This window comes from Rosa chinensis, chromosome 1 (assembly GCF_002994745.2).
Source record: "Rosa chinensis cultivar Old Blush chromosome 1, RchiOBHm-V2, whole genome shotgun sequence".
Lineage (NCBI taxonomy): Eukaryota > Viridiplantae > Streptophyta > Magnoliopsida > Rosales > Rosaceae > Rosa > Rosa chinensis.
This window is the reverse complement of record NC_037088.1, coordinates 7,300,206-7,321,257: the sequence shown is the minus strand read 5'-3', so window position 1 is coordinate 7,321,257 and position 21,052 is coordinate 7,300,206. Positions and strand designations below refer to the sequence as shown.

Genomic DNA, 21,052 nt, shown 5'->3' with positions numbered 1-21,052 from the left:
TAGCGTGAGTGGACAAAAATAAACAATTTCAAACAAAAGGGATTTTATACTTTCCCACATTTATTTCTTTAAAAAGTTCCCGATGCATGCAATGATTAACGAAAATAAAACAAGAGGAGTTCCACTCATGAAAACCGACTAGCCCCGCTAGTCACATACGATTAAAAGAAAAAGTTGGAACTCTGATACTCAAGGAAAAAATAAGACCAGCCCCGCTGGTTAAACGAAAATCGAGCTAGCCCCGCTAGCCTCAGTAGTGAAGTGAGTAGGGGAAGGTGATAGCTATACGAGTGAGCCTCCCAGGCTCGGGTGATAGCCTCCCAGGCTAAAATACTCCTATTACTCCTGTAATATACCCTTACGCCACTAAGTGTAGCGATAGGATACCGGGCTACAGAATTATTGTCACATAGACAGTAATCTGCGCCACAAAGGCGGAGGGCTAAGGTGATCCCATCACCGCGCCATAAAGGCGGAAAATCAATGCTAGCAATGATAAGTCACCCAAAGTATGGCAAAAGAAACCCGAGAACCAAGTAAATCCATAAGTACATAAAGCTTCCCCATCTCTCATAAATGAATTTCCAATGATGTGTCCCACACACCAAGAGTATCTCAAGTTCAAAATAAATAGGAGATAAATAAATATAAAGATTTACTCCATCGAAATCTCATTTCGAAAATCTCATAAAAATCTCAAATCGCCGAATATAAATATAATATAAATAGTATAAATCCGGAAATCACATCGGAAATAAATAAATAAAAGATAATAAGCATAATCCAATGACGTGACCCCGCACGCCATAAAACCTTCAAATAATCAAATATCCAAAACCATTCCTGAAATTAACCATATGCTCGGGAAATTAATACCATAAACAAATTATAACCTCGGAACCAATTAAATAAATGCATGCATCATTCTTTGAAAAATAAAAGTCCACTCACAGTATATGATCAATCCTGACGTCGCTCGGTATTTTCCTCTTACGAAGACTCCCCTCATCCTGTACGAATAGCACTCGTAAAAATATATTTACAGGACGGAAATTAACTTTACGATAATTAGAATTTGAAATTCATAACATCCCCCTTCAAAATCCAACTCCTTAATTCACAACGAATCCATCCACAATATTCCAGCAATATTCATTCATCAATATATAAATTCTAAAGTGAATTCGAAAGAATTTCGGCGATCGGATTCACGTAAATCAATAATTATCCATTTATACTCAATTCGTAATTCCTCCAATTTTCACCAAACTTCATGTATAAAATTCTACAATCGTTAAGGAATTTATGGAGCCAAAACAGTAAATAAATTGCAGCTCCACGCGCCACCACGTGCCACCGGCAAACCACCACCAATGACCACCAAATTTTGGCAGCACCACCTACTCAACAGACCCAATCTCTTTCTCAACTACAACAAGTTCCAATTTTACCTGGAAGAGCTCCAATTAAGCCGGTGAAAATTTTCCAGAAAAATTCAAGAACCCTAGGATCGGGTTTGATCGATTCGACCTCCACACTGCAAATTGGAATGCAAGGCCTTAGGGGAAATGATCTCCAGCAAAAACCCGACCTTCGACGCCGGTTTGGTGACCGGAGATGGCCGGAATCGTCGGAAATCGGCAAAACTCGCAAGTTGCTACAGTAACCTTCCCAGCAAGAAATCGAGCTCCTCCGGCCAAATCTCCCCAAAATACCACCACAGATGCGTCAAGGGGGAGGAGACGAGCTTGGGGATGGCCGGATTTCGTCGTGGGTCGGCCGGAGAGGGAAGAAATCAAAGGGAGAAAAATTGGGCCGAAAGGGGGAAGAAGTCGGGGGAGAAGAGAGGGAGAGTTACCGTGGGTTTCCGAAAATGGAAACCTACAGTGGTAACTTTCCATATATATATTTTTGTTACCATGAACAGTAACTTCCACATTTTAAGCTATAACTTTCACATACGAACTCCAATTTATACGTACCACATATGCACGCTCTCGGTTTAACGTCCTCTACAACTTTCATGAAGGAAATTTTCTCAAATTGTTAACCCATAAAAAGTCAACTTCTAGCCACCCCCCTAAAAGATAAAACTATAACCGCAAATGGTAAAACATACAATGATTCGTGTAACTCAGTAAAAGGGGTAAATCGGATGTGGGGTGTAACAATTAGTGTGTGTGGCGTCATGGCCACGAGGAGAGGCAACCATGGCATCATGCTCATGGTTGGCGCCATTGATGGCATCATCACATGGGACTTGGGCAGCCCTATGGAGCCCCAAGATGGCTGCAGTGCCAGAAGCTGCAATTATTGCGGTCTTGCTAAGTCCAGGAATCAATTTTCGATTCTTGCTACTTCTCACTCTGAAGAATGAATGTCCGTGTAAAGTCTTTAGTATACAGAGCATCATATCACGACCAGGGTGTCCTAGTCGGTCATGCCAAAGCCAATATGTGTCTGAATCCAAGAGATCTTTTCTTATGACATTATTGGATTCAATTGGTCGAATTGTAGTGACATAAAGTCCACTATATTGACACATAAGCTTCTCTAAGATGTGTTTTCGTCAGCAATCATTAAAGGTAATGCAAAGAAACTCTTTTCCATTCTCATTATGCGTTTCTGCATGGAATCCATTGGCTCTAATATCTTTAAAACTCAATAAGGTTCGATTTGCCTTAGGAGCGTAGAGAGCTTCAGTGACTTTAATCAAGGTGCCATTTGGCAATAGGAATTGGGTCATTCCATGTCCTTGAACTAAACCTGATGGCCCAGCCATCATAGTCACAGAGGAATATGTAGGCAACATTTCTAAGAATAATTGCCTATGTCGTAGAATGGTGTGCGTAGTCACACTATCCGCAAGACATTGTAGTTCATCCATTCCTTAAAGAAAAGCTCATAATTAAAAAGGAGTCATAAAGAAAAACACTCAACTTTTATTAATAAGCCAAACGTAATTACATCATCATTTCTTTAACCAAAAAGAATGTAATCCAATAAACTAGCTAATGCAAAACAATGGTAGTCGTCTAACTCCTTTTGGTAATTTCAATGCAAATGTGACCAGGTGAGTAGGGAGATGTCGGTGGAGCAAAGCTCACTTAAGTACCACTTATCTCAAAACCTTCCTAGACATCACACTTACATTGAGTACGCCTCTTTGAAGAAAGACTAATACCATTGGCATCTACTAGAATAATATGGCAATTGCCTACATCTCTTGGAAAATAAAAGAACTTAATCAAAATCACCAGTTTCTGGGTCTTTATCCTTGTAGTCTTCCACCTTTAGATCGAGATCGCCATCTTGATCTTCTTGTTCCATGTAATTTGCCTCCCTTGCTTCACAATACATCTTGTATGCGTTTGCAACGTTCTAGGATGCTTTACACGCCGTTGCCCAATGTCCAGGTAGTCCACATCTGAGACAAGCATCAGTATGGTCAGGTTTCCTTGATCGAGGCGCTCTGGGAGTGCTATGAGGACGGTTATTGCCTTTGGTGACGTTATTACCACCATAACCGGAGGCTTGGCCTCTCTCTCTCTTCACACGTTTACCTCCACGGTTCCGTGCATGCCTATCTTGGCTGTTTCCTTCCTCTTTAGGGCGAAAATATGGACCAGAACATCCAGAATTATCCCTATTCTTAGGGTTTTGCTCCTTGCGTCCTCCCTTGGAGGCGCGACTATAATTAGACTCTGGAATCGACTTGGTTCCCACGGGTCTAGAGTTATAGTTCTTCACAAGTATGTTGTCGTGCTTTTCAGCTACTTTCATGGCACCAATTAGCTCAAGAAATCTTGTGATGCGTCTAGCATTAATATCAATCCAATAGTTTTTGGCTATCATCAATGCAGAGACGGGGAAGGTGGAGAGAGTCTTCTCAATCAACATCGTATCAGTGATTTTCTGTCCACAGAATTCCATCATAGACTTGATACTAAGTGCTTCTGAATTGTAGTCAGGTACAGACTTGAAATCACAGAAGCGGAGGCTATGCCATCTCACTTCTAAGTCTCGAAGCAGGGAATCACGGACATTGCCAAAATGCTACTCAAGTTCTACCCATAGTTTTCTTGGGTCTTCCTCATTGAGGTACTCATTTTGAAGCGTGTCATTCATGTGCCTTGTCATGAGAATGATGGCTTTAGCTTCATTCACCTCTCTCTTAGCTCTATTTTCTTCAAAAGCAGTAGCTTGTTGAGGAGTAAGCACGTCCTTACTTGGCTCTTAGATCGTACTCAGGATCTTATCAGCCTTAAGATGCTAGCGCACATCACAGACCCACTTGTGGTATCCTGCTCCTGTTGTCTCTAGTGGAGCGAAGCTCAACTTGTTTAGGTTACTCATCCTGAAAAACAACAAGAAAATAGGGTTAGTTTCGGAGCGAAAAAGGCTACCACGAAAAACTATAAAATTTCTATGCGTAGTCGCTTCCAAGAAATTAAGGATTTTCTGAGCGTAGTCGCTTCCAAGAAAGTCCGATTCCAAGAGGGGTTTTGGATTAGATCGAAACAATGATGTATGTGGTCGATCGTTTTTCTTCTCAACAAACTCTAAGTTTGGAGGACTCTACAAGCTCCGAGCTTGGAGTGAGCACGAATCCCCACAGTTCGGCTATTGGTCTCCCCTATGAAGAAGAAAAAGGGGTCGAAGAAGGGATGTTGGAAGTCCCCGAGAAAAAGAAGAGGAAAGTATTAAAAACTTCAAAAACGGGAACTCTTAGAAAAGTTTATCTTGAAAAATTGCCAGAAATCTTGACCAGAAAGTTGGCCTGAAAAATGTCGCCGGAAAGTGGCCGAAAAAAGGTTGACTGACGTTGACTGGTCGTTGAGCAGAGAGTTGACTGATGCTAACCGAGGTGCTGACGTGGCGGCCAGTTGCTGAATGGACGCTGATGTTAGTGGGCCTGCTGTTGGGCTTCCAGGCTTGGTGGATCTGTTTCTGCTTCTGGGCCTAGGGCTACTTCTGGGCCTAGGGCTTCTTCTGGGCTTGGTTGACTGAAGCAAAGGAAGAAGATACAGGTCGCTGGCGGTTCAGTGGTGCTGATCTTCTGAAGGCTGGATATGGTGTCAATCGGCCGGTTCCGAGAAGAAGGCTTCTTGTTCCGGGGTTCTGGGGCCAAGGATCTTCCGGTGGTGGAGTATGGCAGCAGTGGGCAGGGAGAAAGGCTTCGAACCGGGCATAAAGTTTTCTGGGATTTCCGTGGGCCGGTTCAGGTATTTGCCGGCCGGTTCTGGCTTTCTGGAACTTGGATCTTCAAGGTAGGCGGCGGTGGTATCTGGAATTTGAAGGCTATGAATTTACGGATCCAGAGTTAGGGTTTCGTTCTGATAATGTGTTGTAGAGAAACTGAAATTGAGAGGAAATCGCTGTGTATTCTCATTGATAATAGGGGCCTCTTTATATAGAGGATTACAATGCACAGAATCTCAATCATACAACGAAAGTAATTGTACATTGAATAGGAATCTAGATCCTTCTAATTTAACCCTATTACCACTAGGTCAAGTAACCTAGAGTTTGGGCCAAACACAAATTAGGGTTTACTTAAACAAGCCCTACGGCCCAAAAAGAAAAAAAAAGGGCAAAGAAAAAGAAAAAAAACCATAGCTCACTGCTCAAAAGAAAGAGGAAGCGGCCAAGTTTTTTCTCAAGCCCAAAAACATCGCTACGCACGTCTGCATCAACACGCTCGTGCGTTAGGATTGTTTTGTTTTCTCAAAGCCAAGTATGTTTACTTTTATTTTATTTTCATACTATGGTATATTTAATTATTTATAATTAGAACTTTTGAGCATGTTTAGTTAGATAATTTTAATCATTTTAAACATGTCTTGTTATTTATGTTTTACATGATTATGTTTAAGCATGTTTTAATTATGCTATGGTTTATACTTTATTTTGAACATGCCATATATATATATATTTTGATATATATTAATTATGCAATTCTGAAGAATGTTTTATGAATTGTTTATATTTTATTTTACGCATGATATATTACTGCTATTATTATGTGTAACATATATTTTGGTGTATATTTGTGAATTTTTGAGCATGCCATGTACTTTATTTTTATATATGCTATGTTTTATTTATTATTACATGTGTTATGGTTAATTTTAAAATGCAACATATAAACAGAATTTATGCCAAGATAATAAAAATTCATGCGCATTATCCATACACACTTACTGTGATAAAGCATTTTCACATAGCATCGAAAGAAAAAATGTGACTATTAAGAATCTTGGTCTTGAAATCTAATTCACATTTTTGGAAAATAATTTACGTGGATGTCATTATGACTTCGTAACTTATATATTCTCTCTTGTTTATGTACATGGCTGATCCAACTCGATCTGAATTTGACATCTTGGACTCAAAAGGACTTGAGTACCATAGTTGGGTTTCCGATGTGGAAACTGCCTTTGTGGCAAAAGACTACACTGCCACCATTACCGACCCTAAAGATTATGAACCATCTAATAAGGTGAAAGCAAATGCCTTAATGTTTCTGAGGCGATATTTTGATCCTAGCCTACGCTGGGAGTACCTTCAGTTGAAGACACCCAAAGAACTGTGGGATGCCCTTAAGGGGCGTTTTGGGAACATTCATGACACTTTGCTCCCAGAACTGGTTGTTTAGTGGAATGGAATCCGCTTGCTTGACGGTCAATGACTTCAACAAGGAGATGTTGCGCTTAAAGGTACGTCTCAATTTATGTGGAAGGGAAATCACAGAAGATGATATGATCTACAAGACTCTTTCCACCTTTCCTACTTCAGCGCTTATACTAGCGAACCAGTATAGGCTGGAGTATGACAACAAAAGAATCACAACCTTCAATAAGTTGATCAGCCTACTGCAAGTGGCTGAGAGGCATAATTAGGTTCTCTTGAACAACAATGTCAGGTCCACTAGGACAAAGAAAATTTCCGAGGCTAATTATGGAAAAATGAAAGGTGGAAAACTCCAATGCAAAGGGGTTTGGACGTGCTGATCCCTACCCACGTGGCAACAATGCACCACATGGAAAGGGACATGGGGGTCATGGAAACAATGTGCAAAAGGCACCTAAGAATCCTTCTGTCAAAAAGGAAAGAGTTGACAATGAACCATGCTATAGGTGTGGAGTCATTGGGTATTGGTACAAGAACTGCCACGCAAGCAACAGAGTAGTAGCCAATTACAAGAGGTATAGAGAATCTAAAGAACAAGAGGCTCACTATATGGAAGAAGGAGGTCATGACCTAGACGTCAACCTTCCCATTGAAGAAGGAGGTCTTGATTTGATTATCGTTGGCTTATTAATAAATTTCAAATTTTATTTTGAAGCACTGAATTTATTCAAATTTATTTACTACACATATTTACATGGTTCGAAATAGCACTATAAAGATGCAAAGCAATACATCTAGAGAAAAATTATTTGAATGAAAAGATTATCATTCTACCTAAAATAGAAATACTCTAAAGAATATGAGATATATTTAATGTCACAGACGCTCTATATGCACCAAGAGCTAATTGAACCTTGTTACGTTTCAAAGATATTCGTGCTAACGGTTATCATGTAAAAACACACTGTGAGAATGAAACTGAATACCTTTGTATTAACTCTAATAAATGTGGAAGGAAACACATTTTAGAGAAACTTATGAGTCAATCTAGTGGAATGTACCTCACTACGATTCGGATCATTGAATCCTATGCTGTCACCAACAATGAAATGTGGGACACTGACTCATACATGCTTTGGCACGACCGTCAGGGGCACCCCGGTCATGACATGATGATCCATATTTCAAAGAACTCACATGAACATCCCTTTTTTTTGAGTGAAAAATAAAATGGGAGAAAAATCCGCCACACTGCAAGGTGTCGGTCCTAGTACTGCTCAAATGCAGCCATTACCTTCTGAAGTACCAGAAGCACTACCTCCCTCCCATTATGCCTCATTGACTATTTCAAAGGCATATCACTCGTTATGCAAAACCTACTCTTTAGCAAAAACAGGATCGAGACCTTCCTATGCTAAAGATATAAAACAAAATATTCCATTCTTACAAAGAATACAAGGAGATATCTGTGGACCTATCCATCCAGAGTGCGGACCATTCAAGTACTTTATGGTTCTGGTGGATGCTTCGACACATTAGTCACCTGTCGTTTTATTGTCCACAAGCAATGCTGCATTTGCAAAACTCCTAGCACAGATTATACGTTTAAGGGCTCACCACCCTAATCACCCTATCAAGTCTATAAGGATTGACAATGCTGGAGAGTTTACATTAAAAGCATTTGATGATTATTGCATGTCTATCGGGATCGATGTAGAGCATCCTGTACCCCATGTGCATACACAAAATGGTCTCGCAAAAGCCACCATCAAAAGGCTACAGATGGTGTCTAGGGCATTGGTTAGGCGCACCAACCTGCTTATATCTGCAAGGGGTTATGCAATATTGCATGTAGCTTTACTGGATCGTTTTAGACCCACAGCTAGCCAACCATTTTCTGCGTACCAGTTGGTAACTGGATATGAGTCTGACATTTCACACTTACGCATATTTGGTTGCGCAATATATGTGCCTATTGCGCCCCCACAGTGTAATAAAATGGGTCCTCAAAGACGATTAAGTATTTATGTTGGATACAAATCCCCAACAATTATCCGCTACTTGGAACCCTTGATAGGCGATCTCTTTACCGCTAGATTTACGGATTGTCACTTTGATGAGACAGTCTTCCCATCGTTAGGGGGAGATAGGAAAAAGGATTTTCCAAGGGAACAACAGGAATTGTCATGGTTTGTCCCCACTCTGTCTCATTTTGATCGCCGCACTTCACAATGTGAAAGTGAAGTGAAAAGAATAATCGATCTTCAGAACGTTGCAGATTCGATGCCTGATGCATTTACTGATATCGCAAAACTGACGAGATCACATATACCAGCTGCAAATGTGCCTGCAAGGTTAGAAGTCCCCAACAAGGGGCACGGTGCTGCAGATAGAGGCACTGCAACCACACTTAGTAGAAGTGTGGTTGAGGCCGTGGCTCCCCAAAGGAAGAGGGGGAGGCCACTTGGTTCGATTGACACTCACCCAAGGAAGAAGAGGGCGAGTAAGGCACAAACCGATCCATTAATCATCAATGTAGAGAGTCCCTCTCATGAGATTGTCTCTGATTATAGTTATGTCATGAATTAATACTGGAGGACACTCCGATGTTTGAAATGATTCCAGAGAACAAACAAATCTCAATGGATTATGAGAGTGCGTATGAATTGATAGAAAGATCTTCCATACACATTGATGATGTATTTGCATACACTGTTGCTCAAGAAATCATAGAGCACGATGATATCGAACCACTCTCTGTTGCAGAATGTCAACAAAGAGCAGATTGGCCTAAATGGAAAGAAGCAATCTAGGCAGAACTAGATTCTCTGGCAAAAAGACAGGTATTTGGTCCGGTAGTGCTAACCCCACCAAGTGTAAAGCATGTAGGACATAAATGGGTCTTTGTCAGAAAGCGTAATGAGAAGAATCGAATGAAGTCTTGAGGTACAAGGCACGCCTTGTGGCGCAAGGTTTTTCCCAACGCCCTAGAATTGACTACGAGGAGACATCATCTCCAGTAATGGACGTTATAACGTTCCACTACTTAGTTAGCTTGGTAGTTTCCGAAGGACTAGAAATGCAGCTCATGGATGTGGTTACTACATATCTCTATGGGGATCTTGATTCATATATATATATATATATGTGTGTATATATATATATATATATATATATATATATGAAAGTGCCTAATGGCCTTACAATACCCAAGTCAAGTGACTCTAAACCACAGAGTACGTTTGCAATTAGGTTGAAACGCTCACTTTACGGATTAAAACAATCCGGGTGGATGTGGTATACCCGTCTAAGTGACTACTTGATTGGGAAGGGATATAAGAACGATGAATTGTGCCCCTGCGTATTCATAAAGAAAACAAGTTTAAGATTTGCAATTGTAGCTGTATATGTCGATGATATGAACATAATGGTACTCTTGATGAAATAAGAGAAACCGCAAGCTACTTGAAATCTGAATTTGAGATGAAGGATCTTGGGAAAACTATATTCTGTCTAGGCCTTGAACTAGAACACCGAGTTTGTGGAATACTAATCTACCAGGCTGCGTATGTCCAAAAGTCAGGCGATTTAACATGGACAAAGTGCATCCTGCTAGCACTCCCATGATCAGTCAAAGTTTGGATTAAAGGAAAGATCCATTTCGTCCAAAGGAAGATGACGAAGAGGTGTTGGGAGCTGAAATTCCCTATCTAAGTGCAATAGGTGCATTATTGTACTTAGCCTAATGTACTCAACCAAACATTGCATTCTCAGTGAACTTGTTAGCTAGATTTAGCTCAGTGCCAATGCAGCGTCACTACACTACTAAAAAGAATTGCTTTTGTGACGCCTATTTTGCGACGGCAAATTGGGCTTTTGCGACGGAAAAAACTTTTCGCGACGGAAAATTGAGCCTTTTGCGACGGAAATGTTGGTGTTGCAATAGGTGGCGTCACAAAATCCATTTGTGACGGTAAATTTCCGTTGCAAAATGTATTTGCGATGGAAAACTGCTGCCGTCGCAATGGCTAAACTATTTGTGACCGGTACTTTGCCGTCGCAAAAAGATTTGTCATTTAAAAAAAAGAAAGAAAAAAAAGTGGGGTGAATTCGTTGCGACGGATACTTTGCCGTCGCAAAAGAATATTCCATTTATAAAAAAAAAAGGTGTGGATTGCACACCAAAGCTAGTATAACCCACCAAATATCATAAATTGAAAAATATTATGAAACCCATCATCTATAACCAACCAACAATCACAATTCTAAGACCAGCCAAAGATTGTTTAAAAACAAAGATGAGCCATGCCAACACTGCAGCACCTTCATTAGAAGTAAAAAAAATGGCCAGATTATCAACCACAGCTGCTACTAAGCATACTTTCAAATTTATATTAGAATCCACGCCAAAACACTTCTAGCTGAGCAGCCCCATTCTTATCGAGTACCTGTAAGGATGAGAATTTTGATCAGTTAGCTAAAATAAACTAGTGGATCATGAACAATTTATTCTCGATCAGCTGATATCATTGAAAGAATCATGAATTATATAATTCTGCACTTTTGAGAGAGCAAAGTACTTGTATATCTGAGATTTTGAAACCACTGATTCTTATCTGCAGTTTGCATTAAACCCCAATCCTATAATTTCAACTTAGAAAGAAAAACTTAAGCTCATCTATATACCAGTAATATGTTCATCAATTTCCAAAATTTCAACCAAGGCTCATGTATACATATACGACTTGAGTATTTGTTCATCATCCAAAAAGGACTTATTTGTAAGAATTTTCCTCTATTCATTTTGAATTTGTAAGTAATCATATATGGAACAACATAGCTAGATACACTAACAGATAAATGAATCTCCTAAGTATGAAAACTTCTATACAGATAATGTCAGTAATTTCCATGTTCTAGGCTTCTAGCAATATCCCAAAGTAATTTTCACAAAACACCTAATCAACTACAAAATACCTTATTTAACACTTGGCAGTGTTTCAGGACTTCTATTTGTGGGTCGACCAAATCAAAAACCATTTGAATACACAATGTACTTAGCAGGTTCCAAATTCTCTGCCTCAACTTCTTCTTAGTCACTGTACTGCAGCAAAAATGGGCTCAAAGAATAAAGTGAATTAGTACCAAATAATACAATCAAGCATGACATTAAATCAAGAAGGGGGGAAGCTTAATACGTTGCCTGCAAGAACACACAACAAGGGAGAAACTCATTTTTTCCTTGCTAGGATGCTGCAGACAATTGCTTCACAGCAATTACTCTTCCATCATTAAGAGTACCCTATGAACGAAGAATAAGAATAATACTTTAATCTGTAAAATTGATATACTCATTACCAGATATACGATTAGTAAAAATGAGACCTTGGCAACCAGATATACCTTCATTTTTACTGGTGTTAATCCTTTTTTCTTCTTTGAAAAATACAGAAAATCAACAACAATAGAATCAAAAGTACTCCACCACCAACAACAATCCCCACAATCAACCCCGTCCTATTCTTCCTGCTAGTTGGATGGTTCGGAACGATAGTAGGTGGGAAATCTGCAAGTATAAAAAAAATAGAAGCCCTTACAGAATATAATTCCAGAAAAATTCCATTAAAGTGATTCCGTTACATGATTTTGATAAATGAATGACATGAGTATTTGAATAACAGAACTATTAAAAGCAACATGATGTTTCACTGAATTGATAAACATATTGAAGAGATTCATCTAACCGCATCTAGTCTCGACCAAAATTCAACTATAATCAGTAAATAGTCAAAATTTGACTCACAATTTTGCAGAGCTTAGGCTCCAAAATTGCGGCAAATCCTTGCAAGCTAACCACCTTCAGGGATTCCACAATCACACTGCATAAAATGAAGCATGTATATAAACAATAGACACAAACATCCGACACTAAGACAAATCTCAGTTATCACATATAAATGCATAAGTAACTAGCCAAAATAACATTTTAACTACTCTGATTAAAATTTAACTAAAAATAAATGATGCGCAACTTTAGGACTGTGCATCAACGTGGTAAAACATCAAGTAACAAATAGTGATTACTGATTATTTCCTTATACAAAGATAAAACCTTTGCTTCCATTTATTTTCTCTGGTAACCCAGGTCTGTATTTAGAAGCAATAGGTAATTGTTTAAAACACAACTGTATGGAACTGAACCAACACAAAATTTAATACCAACTATCTATTCAACATAATGCATCCACTCACTAGGACTGCTCTTTCCAGGGGGCCGATATTTTTGTTGATTGGCAGAGCTCTTCAAGTATTTATCATTCGTTTTAGCATCCTATTAAAGGTTTAAAAGAATAATTAGTAAGAACAAAAGCAAATATAAGACCAGCATGATTGGCATGGTCACTAGAAAATGAATCAGAAAAATGCATTTCTCACCTGGTTAGCCACATCCAATTTGCGCTGCACACCTGAAATATTTATATCACATAAGACTCCATTAAAAAATTATACAAGTTCAACAGGCAAAATGATGAAAAGATCCCCAGTACTTCACTTCAAATGAGAATTTTATTCTTGGAAAACACAGAAAATTTAAAAAAGTTCCAATCTAATTTTTGCCGTCAATGCAAAATTGTTTTCTGAACCAGCCATGATAGCTACTAAAACGTAGGGATCCGACCACCTACTGATGAACTACATCGACAGTTGCATACCTTTAAAAGGAATATACAAATTTCATACAATTAAGCACTGTTATGGATATATATTCTGCCCCACTCCAGTTATAGTCCCTACTACTACCTAGGGGTCCCACCGCCTAACTGGTTTACTCCATCTATGGTAAGCAATACCTTTAAAAGTTTAAATATACAAATTTCATCACAATTAACCACAGTTGCGAATATATATGTTTTGCCAAACTCTCCCATCATCGCACCTTGGCAAAAGACAAATGAAGACTCGAAAGGTAGCCAAGACAAAACAATTTGATAAAGATAGTTGTCCACAAAATAAGTTCAGCTAACTTTGTAATTCAAAATTACCTGTGCCTATAGAAGCATGCAACTTTGGAGAAGGAAAACTGCTAGTGACCTTTGCACTGGATAAAGTCCCAGAGACCTTTCTAGCAGATTGCTGCTCCAACGCTCCCCTTGTTCCAGCTGATTAACAACGCAAAAAAAAGAAGAAGTTAAAATTGACTATTTATACGGAACTGCCAGCCAATTAACATAGCATTTATCAGATTAGACAACAAACCAAATGGTGGTGTCCTAGCAGTCGTTAGTTTGGGACGAAGGGATGGTGGAACATAATAGCAACTCTGCCACATGAAAAGAAGTGCATGTCAGAGTATGGAAACATTTATAAAATAATAATTCATTATTCTCAATGTGCACTAACAAAACAGTAACTGGAAGAAAGGGTGCCTGTTGGCCTCTTGGAAGGGTCCCAAGAACAAAGTGACTACATATTTAGAAGATATAGCACAGGGGAATGGAAGTTTCAAGTCAGAAGGCTACTAGCGGATAAACATCACTTCTTCTCAAAAAGTTATGTGAGATCATCCCAGCAAACTAAACCAAAATTTGAAAAAGACGAAGATCTGTTTAATACTCTGCTCAATAAAAGTAACCGAGAACCTTGCCACCAACATTCTTTCTCCTAGCTTCCTCGTGATCCATGATTCCAGCAGATGTTGTCAACACAATGTATCCAAACTGCAAATGTATACTCCATTTATAAGCAAAAACTCAAAACGGTATATTGCAACAACCAAGGCAAATGAAATTGTATCAACTGGGCAAACCATATTTAACATATACAACACTATTGTAACCTAGCATCTAATACAGTGATGAGCTAACAAGGGCAAACCTGTCTTGACGGAAGAAGTCTAGCCGTTCAGCCTTCAATCTCCTTGACACCAACATCAAAGCGAGGACTGATAACCCCACACTTGTTCAGCCTCCCATTGAGTTCAACCACAATCTTTCCAGATCTGTGGTCATCAACATACTCAAACTCTCCAATATAACCTGCAGAATTTCAGACCCAATAATCATACAAACAAACAATTCCAGACCCATTAATCACATAATAGCCAGCTTCAGAACCCATAATCAGATAAGTAGCTAATCTCAGACCCAGTAAATCATCTAACCAAACAATTTCAGACCTAGTAATCAGATAACTAAGCAATTCCAGATCCAATAATCACATAGTTCGATCAGCACAATACACAACTCCAAAAGTACACATGATATCAAGATTCAAGCTTTATTTTCAAAATACAAAAAGGAGTGAAGAAATTACGAACCGTGCTTCTGCATAACGATAAGGAACTTGATGATGACCTTGGACGAAGGCCTGATCATGACCTGTCTCTTGCCCCTCTTCTCTGTGTTGTACATGCTCTTCAGAGCATCGTTCAAAACGCTGACTCTCACCATTTTTCCGCTTCTTTTAGATCTGAAAGCACAAGAGAATCAAATTCAGAGTCAGAAATCGTGATGGGTCAGCTGTTATTAATCGATTCGTGCATTTTGTGGAGATGGGTGGAAAACAAAATCCAAACACTCAGAAAAGTATCCGTCAGATTAATCTACAAACCATCAATCATAATGTAAACTTTATGATCAAAATTGCAAATCTGACGTCAAATCAAAGAATCAAAATCTCAAATTTTAATCAAATCTGGGAGATGAGGTTTGAAAACCAAATTTTAATCATGGGAGATGAGATTTAGCCGAAAGGCGAAAGAGAGACAACAGAGAGATGGAGAAAGACAGAGTGAAAAAAAAAAGGATAAATTAGAGCAAACCTAATGAGTGCCAGATTCGGTTCAGGCCGGCCTTGGAGGACCCGGCCGAGGGTGCGTTCGGTTCGGGATTCATGCAGTGCTGATCGATGAAGAAGACCGGGTAGAGGAAATTGGAGGCCTTGGAGGCGTGCTCGAGAGCAGGCTAGTCGTGGATCCTCAGGCCCTTGGAACCTGAGTTTGGACGAAGACAGAAACCCAAGTTCTGAAGAGAGAGAGAGAGAGAGAGAGAGAGAGAGAGAGAGAGAGAGAGAGAGAGAGAGAGAGAGAGAGAGAGAGAGAGAGAGAGAGAGAAAGCGCTTGGGCGAGATAGAGACAGAGAGAGCTTGGGTTAATTAGGGCTACAGATTGATCGAGATGTTAGCGGGGAAATAGAAAAAAGATATGCGACGGCAAGAGGAAAAGGCGTAGCAATTGATTAAAGCTACTATGGCAAAGATTTTCCATCGCAAATGATAAGACTTAATTGCGACGGAACATTTTCCGTAGCAATAGAGTCTCAATTGCTACGGAAATCAATGCCGTCGCAAATTTCCGAAGCGAATGCAATTGTTTTTAGTAGTGCTGGAATAGTATTAAGAACATTTCCTGATACCTAAAATGAACCATTGACATGGGACTGTTCTTTCCCTACAGAGAGACAAGAGGGACCGCAGATGGAACTGCAATCCCTAAAGGAAATTTTGATGTCGAAAGCGCCACTCACTACCCCGAAACGCCAAATGACGTTTTGGTTGGTTTTGCTGATGATGGGTACCTCTCTGACCCACATAAAGGTTGTTCCCAAACTGGTTATGTATTTACCATTGGGAACACAGCGATATCTTGGAGATCAACCAAGCAAACCTTGTGGCTACCTCCTCGAACCACTCAGAGATCATTTCTCTACATGAGGTGGTTCGTGAGTGTATATGGTTAAGAGCTATCATTACACATATTCGAGGGACTAGTGGTTTGAGTTCTACCACTGAAGAGCCTACTTGAATTTATAAAGATAATGCAGCTTGCATCAAACAGATAAAGCTAGGATATATCAAGAGTGATAATATAAAACACATATCGCCAAAGTTTTCCGACAATCAGCAACAATAGGCTCTCCTCAAGATTCAAGTGAATCAAGTAAGGTCTGAGGAGAATGTGGCAGATTTGTTCACCAAATCACTGCCTAAGGCCACATTTGAGAAACATGTGAAAAGCATAGGAATGCGAAGACTTTCCAAGCGCTCTTGATTAATGTAAAGATCAGGGGGAGTTGTAGATGTCAGGGGGAGTCTAACACACACATGTCATTCTCAAATGTAGAAGGTGCGTTGTGCTCTTTTCCTTCGACCAAGGTTTATTTTTTGTCCCGCAGGTTTTTTATTGTTATTTGGCAAGGTTTTTTAGTGAGGCAACAACCCATGCACCATTTCATCTTTGACTTGGCACAAGGGGGAGTGTTAAAGGAAAAACATATTGTGTGCTTTTGTCAAAGCGACTGACAGAGAGGGAATCAAGGAATCAGTGATTACCATCAATCAACACGATTACGGATCAATCAGCATTTAATGTCATCTTTGTAATTGATATTTCCGTTGAAATTATCTCCCTATATAAAGGGACTATGAAATGAAATGAGGAGACCAATTCCAATCTCAATTTTACTTTTACACCATACTTATATTATGGTGTGCACCCAAATATGAAACATCAAGTAAAAACTTTCAAGATTCCTTTTGGTTACAACATACCAATAAGACCCAAATTTATCAAATGTGGTAGACATATATCACCTGTCGATGACGGACCCACTATGTGGGCTATATAACAAATGATGCAGAACTAGTAGAGATAGAATAGTGCATATCATACACTTACACAAAATATAGAGAAAATTTTACAAACAGTACCCCAATTAAAAGTCATTCATTGCTTTGGTACATCAATTTCAAAAACTATCATATTGGTACCCGAACATTAAAATCCGAACTACTTTTAATACATGCTATTTATAATGGTGTCAAACCTCTATTTTTCTAGGGATATTTTCGTCACTCCGTATCTTAACCCAATAATTTGTTTTAGAGAAAATGATCTAAAATCCTATTTTTAAGTTTCCTAATTCTTAGTCCTTAAAACCTGATAATTTACCTTGGACAAACTGGTGTTAGCTCAGTGATTAGAACACCCACTACCTAAGATCGAGGTCATGGGTTCAAGCCACCATGGCGGTAGGAGTAAAATATTTTGATAATCTTTTAATAAAAAAAAAAAACCTGATAATTTACCAAATTTCTAATAGGGTTTAGATTTTGCGGGTCTTGATTTCTTGGGTTTTGATTTCTTTTGAATCAATCACGAATCGGGTTTCAATTTCATTCATCACAGATCAGAGTGGCCATTACATACCCTTCTGCTGCCTTTAGCCTAGACAGGTCAAGAAGTTGTCGTAGTACCCACAGTGGTACAGAGAAATAGATCCACTCATTATACATCAAATATGTAGATAATAGCGTGAACCCTTCGTCAGTACTACTCCAAAGATGGTAGAGACACCTAGATTGCACAAATCGTGCTTAGCTCCCTAAAAAAAGTAGGGAAATTATTGACGATAGAAATAATTAAAAACCTAATTAAATAGCAGCCCAAGGCCTAGCAGATAATTAAAACCCTAGGCCCAAAACAGTTGACCTAGCCCAGCTTCCCCTTCACCAACACAAGCAGGACAAAAGGAACCACGAGTGACTCACAACCTACTGCCGTGACTCGCCGCCGCAAGCACACCAGGACCAGTTGCACCACCTTCGCCGCTAAACCTAAGGACTAGCTACACTACCACCGCCACGAAACCCAAGGACCAACTGCACGCGACGCCATACCGAAACCCACCTCCAATGATTTCAGAGCTCCAGCGCCGTCACTGCCACCTGGAAAGGAAATGGATCCTCGCTTCAGTCCCAGTTAGCACCACACTCATCCCCTAAAACCGGTGTCCATGGATGCCTTGCCTTTGAGCCGATCACGAAAAAAACCACACCGATCAAAATCTGTTAAAACACTTCAGGCTAAACCATCTTAGATGCCAATGGGTATTAGACCGACCATTGCCCGTTCGGCAGCAGCCCATAGTCCATCGTGAATTCAAGCGTTGCCGGATGAGAGGAATTTTTTTCTTAGATTTTGATTAGTTTTAACTTAACTCAGAGAAAGAGATAGAATTTTGTGATCAGGAGGAAAAGGATAATATTTATTGTGAAAGAGTTAAGAGAAAAAACTATTGCTGAAAGGAAAAGAAAAAAAAAAATTGGCCATGAAATATATATATATATATATATATATATATATAATTTAAACGGGGTTTGGAACCCAGCCTAACTGGGAGGCTCAACTCATGAAATATTTTATGTGGCAATAGAGTTGATGCCGTTATAGATAGAGGGTATGACAATTGTGGCGGATTTAAATGTTGAGGTACTAATGTGATAATTTTTAAATGTGATGTACCAAAATAATGAATGAATTTTATTTCTGATACTGTAGGTAACATTTTCTCAAAATATATTTCTCTTCAAACGATCTACTGGTAATGTGTAGTTAAAGAATATCTAGCTCAAAATCTCACTATCTGACTATGCATGATGCAACTGCAGAAACATAACAACCTCAAACATCTCAGAAATCCAGTGCCAATGATGGTTGGATGGTGATTCAAAAAAAAAAAAATCACAGAAGCTTCCGTAGATTGACAGTGAAACATGCTAAAAAAAATTAATTTACCATGATACCACGAGTTTTTTTTTTTTTTTTTTTGAAAAAAGAGGATCAAAGGATTTCACTCATTCTCCCATGGTGACTCGAACCCATGACTTTGTCATTAGAGCAAACCAAATTATAATACATGCTTCCCTAATAGGTACAAGCAGGCCAAATCGAACAAGAAATTACGAAGATGAGGTCAACCATACTACGTAAAAAACTACAAGGATCAACTAATACAAAGAGAAAAACTCAAGGAAACTAAGCATACCAATCCCCTGGCTTATGAAATCAATGAAAGATCTAGCCAACAAAGCAGCCCATTTAGAAATCAGGAAAAACGGTGGAAAGGTCACCATGGATGTAGTCATTATCTACCAAGCTAACTAAGAAGTAGTTGTTCCCCTGTTCAAGTAATTTCTCTGACCAAATTTCGAAAGCCTCATCCTTCCAAACCCTAAACCTAGCCGCGTCAACAGTCCGCTCGATAATCTCCTTCCTAGGGAAGACTCCCCATGTAACTGCATTGATATTACTCTGATCAAGATTAGATATCCAACAACTACCTTGTCTGTTCACGGCCATGTAGGTCAGAGATAGATGAACCTTACATTTTTCGATAAGAACATCCAATGTCTCCTTGGAACAGAAAAACTCCACATAGGCTTTTTGATACACATATCCTCCAAAAGATGCCGAATCGAATCTTTCCCCATTTACTGCTGCTTGGCTGTTAATGATAATGAAACCTTTTCTGTTAAGTTCCTCCAGCAGTTCATTCTTGATCTTCCTCGTCTCTGGCAGCTGATCAAGCCCGTCTTGTTCTAACCAATTAGGGCTTGTACTTATCGACTTTCCAGTGCAGATGTTTGGGCAAAAATACATTTTAGAGGCAAGCAACAGCAAAGTTTCTCAAACTTGTCATAAATATCTTCAACGCTTCTCTGGATCATTGAAACAATGTCCATCTTTAATAAGTTTTCTTGTGATCGACCTTTAACTGAGGCGATAGCCGCAGCTAGAGTTTTATCCAGAGCCCGATCATTTGGTGTTTGCGGGTCTTCGAAAAATTTGGATTATATAAGAATTCTTAAGAAGTCCACAATTTGGTGGCATGGTTAAATTAAGATTTAACAAATTCTATAGTTTGGAATATTCAAAATGTCATAAATTTCATTTAAAATTGATGTTTAAGGAAAACTGAAATTAGGAGAGAATTGAGTCGTGCTTTCTTTGATAATAGGGGCCTCTTTATATAGAGGATTACAAGACATAGAATCAGAGTTGTACAAGGAAAGATAATCGTACAATTAATCGGATATCTATGAATATCTCCGAGAATATCTCTAATTCTAAACTCTATTACAACTAGATCAAGTAACCTAGAGTTTGGGCCAGACACATATTCTGGATTTACTTGAACACTCCCCCTTGTGTCACCCAACCATGGTGCTCCTCTCATTACCTCATTAAAAAACTTGCCAAGTAACAAAAACCCTGTGGGACAAAAATAACCTCGGTTGAAGGGGGAAAAGAGCACAAGACACCCTTCACGTTTTGACACCATATATGTAGACATCTCCCCCTAATGTCCGCATCTCCCCCTAATGACAACGGTCATGGGAGTTCGGATAACTTCAGCAAAAGATGCTACCAACATGTTTCTCGAAAGTGGAATTTAGGCAATGACTTAGTAAGCAAGTCTACCATACTGCCCTCAGATTGAACCTAGTTTACTTTGATCTTGAGAAGAGTCTGTTGTTGCTGATTATCCTTGGTGATGTCGCTTTTGATGTAGCCTTGCTTCATTTGTTCACAACAAGAAGCATTATCCTATACGCTCGTAGGCTCATTTGTGGTAGACTT

At 39.2% G+C, this 21,052-nt stretch overlaps 3 protein-coding genes and 1 long non-coding RNA gene across 4 annotated transcripts; all 4 read right to left on the bottom strand.

Moving 5' to 3' along the window:
• Positions 1–11,059: 11,059 nt before the first annotated feature.
• On the bottom strand, positions 11,060–11,905 carry LOC112189334. The gene is made up of 3 exons (XR_002931834.2): positions 11,832–11,905; positions 11,611–11,732; positions 11,060–11,081 (listed from the first exon to the last, which is right to left on the bottom strand). It is a non-coding gene; the product is annotated as an uncharacterized LOC112189334 (long non-coding RNA).
• A 932-nt stretch (positions 11,906–12,837) lies between these two features.
• LOC121048823 (cyclin-dependent kinase F-4-like) lies at positions 12,838–13,999 on the bottom strand. Its single transcript, XM_040514568.1, has 4 exons — positions 13,891–13,999; positions 13,683–13,793; positions 13,069–13,100; positions 12,838–12,964 (listed from the first exon to the last, which is right to left on the bottom strand). The coding sequence occupies exons 1-4, from the start codon at positions 13,961–13,963 to the stop codon at positions 12,860–12,862; spliced, it is 321 nt and encodes a 106-aa protein (XP_040370502.1). The 5' UTR covers positions 13,964–13,999; the 3' UTR covers positions 12,838–12,859.
• A 168-nt stretch (positions 14,000–14,167) lies between these two features.
• Positions 14,168–15,175, bottom strand: LOC112179208 (40S ribosomal protein S15a-1). The gene is given in 3 exon segments (XM_024317565.2): positions 14,168–14,351; positions 14,509–14,669; positions 14,951–15,175. Coding segments are annotated over 3 exon segments (393 nt in total). The 5' UTR covers positions 15,084–15,175; the 3' UTR covers positions 14,168–14,252.
• Positions 15,176–19,510: 4,335 nt separating this feature from the next.
• LOC112199402 (methylenetetrahydrofolate reductase 2) lies at positions 19,511–20,071 on the bottom strand. Its single transcript, XM_024340428.1, has one exon. The coding sequence runs from the start codon at positions 20,069–20,071 to the stop codon at positions 19,511–19,513; it is 561 nt and encodes a 186-aa protein (XP_024196196.1).
• Between the last annotated feature and the right edge of the window lie 981 nt (positions 20,072–21,052).